General features: G+C 62.3%; 1 protein-coding gene across 1 annotated transcript; it reads left to right on the plus strand.

The window, feature by feature from the left end:
- Positions 1 to 1,127: 1,127 nt before the first annotated feature.
- Positions 1,128 to 2,241, plus strand: LOC141967470 (apelin receptor A-like). Its single transcript, XM_074921287.1, has one exon. It carries the CDS (start codon positions 1,149 to 1,151, stop codon positions 2,217 to 2,219), a length of 1,071 nt encoding a protein of 356 aa, XP_074777388.1. The 5' UTR covers positions 1,128 to 1,148; the 3' UTR covers positions 2,220 to 2,241.
- The last annotated feature ends 5,758 nt before the right edge of the window (positions 2,242 to 7,999 follow it).

The following is a 7,999-nucleotide window of genomic DNA, read 5'->3' on the forward strand; positions in this document are numbered from 1 at the left end:
ACCTGACATGGGGCCCTGCTGCTGCTGAATGCTGCAAACCAGGAGGTGGCCCAGCACGTCCAGCTAACCCAGCTGCAATTTCAAAAATAATTCCATGCTCTCAGCCACAGCGTCAGCCTCTCCTTTCCCCTTGCCTGCACTGAGCAGTGATAAAGAGCTCCTTTCCTTGCTCCATGGCAGGCTTGCTCTCCAGTGCTCGCCACATAGATACTATTTTGCAGGAGGTGGCCACCTTCTCCTTATCACCAGGATCAGTGGGAAAGCTCTTAGAAAACACTGGCTAGGCCAGAACAAACTCACTTCTGCCTTTGAGGAAACACAGTAAATGTGCAAGTCTCTGCAGAAAGCAGTGGGAGGGACACCTTGCTATCTCTCCTTCATTCCTCAGCGCTTGAACAGGGAGGCAAGAGCAGGTTTGGTGCTGGAGGGAGCTGCTGGAGGAAGGCATAAGGGGATGTGGGGGGGGTGCTTCAGGCCAGGATGCTCTAAGGCTTGCTTCATCTCCTTCCACCAGACCTCCAAGTCCCACTCGGCCAAGGCTGTGCTCCAGCATGGCACCATCAAGGAGCGCCTGGTGCAAGGACACAGTGCTGACACGCCCAGAGCAGGAACCCCGCAGGTTCCCCACGCCGTGTGCTGCTCTGCTTCCCTGCCCTGCTCATCGGGAGGCTTTTGCATCCTTTACTTGCTGCATCCTTGCGTGTTCATCCTGCAGGATGCTCGGCACTCTGTTCCAGTCTTCAGCTCGGGCACCGCACCGGGCACCCGCTTGCCTTTAAAGGCCGCAGGGATGCGGGGTCCGTGGGCACCGCAACCCCTGGCGTGGCACTGCAGGAGGCATCGTGAGTTTTATACCAACTCCCCCCCCCGCGCCCGCCTGCCGTCGCTCCTCGCCCGCCGCTTTCGGTACCCCGCGGGCAGCGAACCACTCCCGCCGCCGCTCCGCTCCCCGCGCGGCCCGGTGCGGGATGCCCGCAGCCAGGCGGGCGGGGCGGGGGGCTTTCGGACGGCACCCGGCGGGGACGGATCGGGCGGGGGGTGCTGCGCCGGGGAGGAGCGACTGTCCCAGGGCCGCCCCGGGGCGGGGGTGGCGGCGGGGCCGCCGGCCCCTTATAGCGGCGCGGCGGGGCGCGGGGGGCGGCGGCGCGATGGAGTACGCGGAGGCGGAGGAGTACTACTACGGGGAGGAGACGGCGGGCAACGCGACCGGGGAGGCGTGCGAGTGGCAGGCGGACTGGGAGGCGTCCTTCTCGCTGCTGCCGCTGCTCTACCTGCTGGTCTTCGCGCTGGGGCTGTCGGGCAACGGGCTGGTGCTGCTGACGGTGTGGCGCGGCCCGCGGGCGCGGCGCCGCTCCGCCGACGCGTACATCGGGAACCTGGCGCTGGCCGACCTGGCCTTCGTGGCCACGCTGCCGCTGTGGGCCGCCTACACGGCGCTGCGCTTCCACTGGCCCTTCGGCGCCGCGCTCTGCAAGCTCAGCAGCTTCCTGGTGCTGCTCAGCATGTTCGCCTCCGCCTTCTGCCTCGGCGGCCTCAGCGCCGAGCGCTGCCGCGCCGCCGCCCGCGCCGCCCCGCCGCCCCGCGCCGCCGCCCCCCGCCGCCGCCGCCCCGCCGGGCTGGGCCCGCTGGCCGCGCTCTGGGCGGCGGCGGCGGCGGCGGCGCTGCCGGCGCTGCTGCTGCGGGAGGCGCGGCGGGGGCCCCGCAACCGGACGCTGTGCGAGCTGGCGGCGGGCGGCGCGGGGCGGGCGGCGGCGCTGAGCCTGGGCGCCACGGCGCTGGGCTTCGCCGGGCCGCTGCTGCTCATGGCCGTCTGCTACTGCTGCGTCGGCGCCGCCGTCCGCCGACACCTCCGCCCGCCGCGGGCCGAGGCGGCGGCGCGGCGGCGGCTGCTGCGGCTGCTGGCGGCGCTGGTGGCCGTGTTCGCCGGGTGCTGGCTGCCCTTCCACCTGCTCAAGAGCCTCTTCGCGCTGGCGGCCGCCGGGCTGCTGGAGCTGCCCTGCGCGCTGCTGGCGCTCATCGCCCGCCTGCACCCCTACGCCACCTGCCTCGCCTACCTCAACAGCTGCCTCAACCCGCTGCTCTACGCCTTCCTCGACGGCCGCTTCCGCGCCCGCTGCCGCCTGCTGCTGGGGCCGCGCCGCCCGCCCGCCGCCGCCTCCTCCACGCTCAGCGGCCCCACGCTGCGCTCCGACCTGCCCTCGGCCGGCACCAAGCTGTAGCGCCCGCGGCCCCGCTGCGCCCCAATAAACGCCCTTTTCCGCCGACGGGGCCCGCTGCCTCTTTCCTCCGGCTCCGCTCGGCGTCCCCGCCGGCAGGGCGGGACAGAGAGCGGGGACGGGGCGTCGGCTCCCAGCACCCGCGGCCTCGGGTCACCTCGGGGCGCCGACGGCCCCGTCCCCCCTTCGCTTCCCTGCGGCCCGAGGAGCGGGTGCTGCGCCCCGCGGGGCGCGGCCGGGACCGCCAGTCCGGTGTGGGGCCGGCCCCGGGCCCGTCCGGCCCTCGCCGCCGCCTGGGGACCTGCCCCCCCTCCACTGGAGGCTCCCTGCGGCCGGGGGGCTTCCGCACGGCCGCTGTCGCCTTTCTAAGCCACCGTTCTCACCGTCGTCCAGGCAGCGTCCCTCTGCCCTGCCTGCCTTCGGGGCCCATCCAACCTGTGTACAGCCGTGTCTGGAGGCTGCTCAGCTCCTCTCCTCGCGGACAGAAGCTCCTTGAGGGTTGGCCAAGACAGCTGGGTGAGGACACAGGCGTGCTGCCATCCTCCAGGCATGGTTTTCCTAAAGGGGCCCTGCAGTCTGCGGGACCCAGGTTGCCAGGAGCTGGGTGCGTTTTCCTTCAGCTCAGGTGAGCCAGCCTCTCCCCGAGCACAGTCTGGTTCTGGAGGTGTCCTCTCGGAAAACCCTGCCCATATCCAAGGGGTGACACCTGGGCCCCTGAGTGTCTGCCCGCTGAGCTGACACCAGGCCGGCAGCACGGGGTCTGTGGAGCGTTGCACTGAGTAGAAGTAGAAAAGTTACCCATCCCGTGCTGCTGTCAGCATGAGCCTGCCCTACTTCGGGCTGTGATGGTATCTCATTTCTGGAACGCCGTGGATGCATCACCCCTTTCCAGCTGGCAACGGGCAGCCCTTTTGTGGAGTCTAATGGCCATCTGAGGGTTGAACTTCTCAGAGGCGCAGCTGCTGATGGTGCTGCTGTGGGAGCTTGCGCCCAGCCAAGCCTCATGGTGTGGATGCTGCCCCACTAGAGGAGCTGCACTAGAGAAAGCTGGGCCTGAGTGGAGCAGACACACCATTTGGCAGTGCTGCATGTGCGAGTGGATGTGCTTTCCTCCTCCCCTGGCTCTGCAAATCCTGCTGGGTTTTTGCTGTCTTGTCTCGGCACTCACACCTGTGCAAGCACAGCCTGCTGAGCCCAGACCAAAGCAAGACCCGCACAGTTGCGGAGAGTAACAGACTGTTCCCCTTGGAGCCATGCACGTGGCGGACGGAGGAGAGTCAGGCAGCGCAGACGTAGGTAGGAGGTCCTCAGGCCCACCGGTCGTGGGATGTCTGGACCGGACATCAGGGCAGTGTAACATGGGCTGTAAGCACCGACCCCTGCCGGCACCTGGTGAAGAGTCCTTCCCTGGAGCAGCCCCCGCGGCTGCTCTCCTGGGGCACCCCTGGGAAAGCTGCCATCTCCCCATGCCAGCACACGACACCAGCACCAAAGTGGGGAGGCTCATGCTCTATAGCGCATGCTCTATAGCTTCCCGTTGCTTCTTTCCCCTTCAGCTCAGCTGGGCAGCTCTCTAACGGCATGTTAGAAACCCCCAAACCCTGCCCATGCCTCCTTCCGGGCAGTGCCTCCCCCTGCCCGAGCCTTGCTTCTGTAGGGCTGTGGACTCTTCTTTCCCCTTGGAAAGTTTGAACCAGAGTATTTGGGACACCTGCCAGGGCAGCCACGGACACGGCTCCAGACTGTGTGAAGGGAACATGAATCCTGGTAAGGAGCCCTTGAGGAAGGGCTGAGGGTACAGGGAGGATCCCAGGAGGGGTGGGCACCCACCCCTACGTCCATGGAAGCACAGCAGAGAGGAGATGCTGCCCATGGGACTGGCAGGCGGGAGCTGTCCCATTGCAGGCACTCCTTTCTGCGGAGGGAAGGCGGGGAAAAAGGGAAGGGTTCACGGCCCCGCTGCCCTGGGGGTGGACCCGCACAGTTACGTCCATGCTGGTCACCTGCTCTGTTCTCAGGCCCTCCCTGGAAGCCCCACTCTCTGCGTCCTGCCCCAGCACAAATCCCACTAGCTGCTCTCCAGCCCCGACCCCGAGGCACCTGCCCCACACCCGAACTGTGTGGGCTGCTGGGCTCTGTGCTGTGCTGTGGGGACAGAGCAGGCTGCCCTGTCACCCTCACCAGCCTTGAGCGATACTCGGGGCCAGAGCCTGTGTGGAGGTGACAGGGGCCGGCCCTGCCATGCTTCTGCAGCCACTGCAGCCCCTGTTCTGGGTGGAGCCATGTGGGACCCAGGGTGGTGCCACACAGACCCTGAGTGTGGGGACAGGCCAGGGCCATGAAAAGACGCCAGCCAGGGCACATGCCTTCCCTGCTCTGGGTGCAAGCCCCTGGCAGAGGAGGTGCAGAGACAGCTCTGCGCCCTGCCAGGGTTTCTGCTCCATGTGCATCGCTGCTTTGCGTTTGGAAGATGCATCCAGACTATGCGTGCTCCTGCTGCCCACGGGTGCTGCATCCAGCTTACAAACCAGCTTTAGCTCCCAGAGCTCAGGCTCTCTGGGTACCAGCTGGTTTGGACCTATGCCACAGGATGGGTCTGGGGGAACTGAGCAGTGGGAGGCTGGTCCTGCCCATGCCATGGGGCGGAGCAGCTCTCCTCTCCAGCTACCACTGTGCCTGAAGGCAGGTGAGCAGTTCGGAGGAGTGGAGGGCTGCCAGGAGCAGCCCCACCTAAGCCGAAGGACCACAAGGCAAGAGCAGGATCTGGGAGGAGCAGTTGGGAGATGGGCCCCAAAGGCACCCAGGGAGCCCCAGGGCAGCTGCACTAGTAGGAATGGGCCTTCCCCCACCCAGCACGGCTCCAGCTGCTGGATGCTCAGGTACATCCTCTCCATCCCACTGCAGCTGCCTCCCCCATCACCCCAGAGGGACACGTGTCTGTGCCACCGCCCTCCAGGAGCGAGCTGGGCTGACAGTGGGGGCGAGGAGGATGTGAGAAACCTCCTGTGGTCACACTCGGGTGCTGCAGGGCTGAAGATGATTTAAAATAAAACTACCCATCCTGCTCCAGCCTTCCCCTGGCTCAGTACATCAGGGCAGTGGCTTGTGCCAGGCGGGCAGAGGCAAGAGACAGGAGACAAGGGCATGTGGCAGTCTCAGTGGCCCAGAGCCAGCACCTGCACCCCAGCACCCATAGTGCTGCATCCAGCATCACCGCTGTGGCCGGGCAGCTCCTCCTTCCAGGCTGGAGCAGCTGAACTGGGCACAGGATGCCCAGCTGCCTGCAGGGCCCACAACAAGGCTCCTTCCAGTGGCTCCTGGTGCTCTGACAAGGGCCCCACTGTGTGCTCAGCCCCAGGTGCTGCTGCACCTTGGCCCAGGGCTGGATCCGGTGCCGAGTGTCTGCCTTCGCTCCTCCGGGGAGAAGCCAGCTGACCCTTTCAGGGCAAGGGGAGCCACTTCCAGGCAGCTGCAGCAGGAGCTGGCAGTTGGCAGGAAAAGGAAGACTTTATCCCCTTGTCTCCCAAAGAAATGCAGGGGAGCCAACAAAGGCAGGGTGGGGGTGCCCTGGCAGGGGCCGGGGATGCCTCTCCCACTGGGGGACGTTTCCCTGGAGACAGGGCAGCACTAGGAGCTGATGCTTTCACATGTGTCCCGTGTTCCCAGGCACTGGTGGCTCCTGCACAAAGAAGCACTTGATAAAGCAGTGGCAGTGCCCTCGCTCAAGAGGTCCTGCCATGCAGCCCATGCCTGGCAGCTGAGCATGGCCCAGGGCAGGCAGAAGAGGAAGAGCCCTGGTGCCAGAGCCACGCTGGGCAAGGAGGGCACGAGACTACCAGCAACACAGCACCACTGCTGCGGGCAGCCACAGCTTCTCAGGAAAAGACAGGGAAAATGAGGGCTGTAGGCTTGGTGCACTAAGCAAACACCCTGGACTGGTACCCGCTCTCCCTTCTTCCAGGCAGAGCCAAGGCTGCTGGTTTTTTTCCTTCCAGTCCCAGCTGCCCATGACACCAGGAGTCAGGCTCCTCCTTCCAGTAAGAGCAATGGGCTCTAAAACACTGTGCTCCTTCTGTACTAAATGACTCAACACGTCCCTCCCCGCTCAGATGCTTTGCTCAGCGTGTTCAACAACAGCAGCCTCAAAAAGGCCTCAGTATCCTCACCCTGTCCCCTGTGCTCTTCTGGGGCAGGCAGAGTGGGGGTGCCCTGCAGTGGGAGGCTCCCTGCAGGACCAGGGGACAGGGCATTTAGGATTTGTTCTGCTCAGTGGGCTGCAGCCCAGGTAGAAGAGGGAGGGGTCCAGGTTTCCACACACTGAATCCACAGGGCAGGGACCCCTGAGCATGGGGCCTGGGCTCCCAGAGGTCCCCATGGACCTGGTCTCTCATTTCACTGAAGTGTCAGGTGTCCTGATTCCCCCAGGCCTCCCAAGGGCTTTCGTGGAGCCTTCTCTCCAGTGCAGGTTTAGAGGAGGGTCTCGTGCTGTGCAGCTGCAGCTTTGCTGATGAGAAAGGGTATCGCAAGATCATCCAAGAGCTGCCTGTCCGGTAACTTCCACAGAGGGGGCACTGGTCAAGTGAGGTTGACCACTACGTATGACCAGAACACAAAAGACCACAAACAAATTCAGGTGCTGCTAAGAGGGATTTTAAGATAACTGGTACTCTCCTGAGTAGATAAAGACAGCCTGGGGCCTGGAGACCAGACTGACTTTCTTGGCAGAGAAGTTTGATGAGTCTTTCGGGTAAGGAAGGGGCAGAGAAGACAAAGTGTGCCCCATCACATGAGAAAGAATAACCCTGTAAGGTAGCTGAGAGCAAGCAGCACCCCAAAGCCCAGCTAGTCCTTGCTACAGACTGCAGGAATGACATAAAAAAAAAAAAGGCAATATTGATTTTCTTGCCATAAAAAACAACCCCAGATGCAATGCTGGTGACGTGGAGTTTCAAGCCTCCACGGAAGAACAGTCGCGATGCCTGACCCTTCAAAGATGTGGAGGCAGGACTGTCCCTCACACTGGAGAGGGACCGACTGCCACAAGCTCAGGTGTTCTTGTTCCTCTCTGCAAGAGAAACTGGGCAAATGTGTCCAAGGTGGAGGATCACCTCAGGTTCCAAGGCAGTGCTGGCACTCCAGTGGGTGAGAGGCCGAGGCAAATTGTCCTGGAACAATAATCATGAGATCCAAAAGCTAATGTTATTTTCCTGCCTCTTTATTAAATACATTAGCAACCTTACCAACAGAAATATGTATGCTTTGAAGTATCTAGGTGACAGCTGTGGGAGGAATTTCCAAAATGGGTGACTGTAACAATGGGCATAAAGGAGGGACTCAAGGTGCTCTATAGAGGGGATATGTTGTACAAAATGCAACTTCTGTACTTCTTAGTATTTCTGCTGTAAGAAACAGCTGGAAGATAAGAGGAAGACTGAGAGAACTGAGCAGAGACATGGTTACCAAAAGGCTTAACCTCAGCATGCAGGTCTAACTGCCAAGGCTGCAGCAGCTAAGATATTTTCAACAGGCCGCTCTAACAGCCTCCAAAGGTGCTCCGTTAGATACAAGGGAAGATTTTAAGAGCTCAACTGAAAAAGGCCCTGAACAATGTGATGCAGCTTTTGAGTACATCTTGCTTGGAGCATGTTGTTTAGATGACCTCCAGTGGTCATTTTGTTCCTATGTTTTTTAAAGGCATTACAAAAATGAAATGTTATGCATAGGTCTACTTAACAAAGTTTTTTTTTAAAAAAATCAAATAGAAGCAGCTGCAGGGGACTACC

The sequence above is a fragment of the Athene noctua genome, chromosome 17, assembly GCF_965140245.1.
Source record: "Athene noctua chromosome 17, bAthNoc1.hap1.1, whole genome shotgun sequence".
Lineage (NCBI taxonomy): Eukaryota > Metazoa > Chordata > Aves > Strigiformes > Strigidae > Athene > Athene noctua.

Bases quoted from the DNA above. Each gene is read 5' to 3' on its own strand.
- LOC141967470 (XM_074921287.1), top strand. From the start codon at position 1,149: ATGGAGTACGCGGAGGCGGAGGAGTACTACTACGGGGAGGAGACGGCG.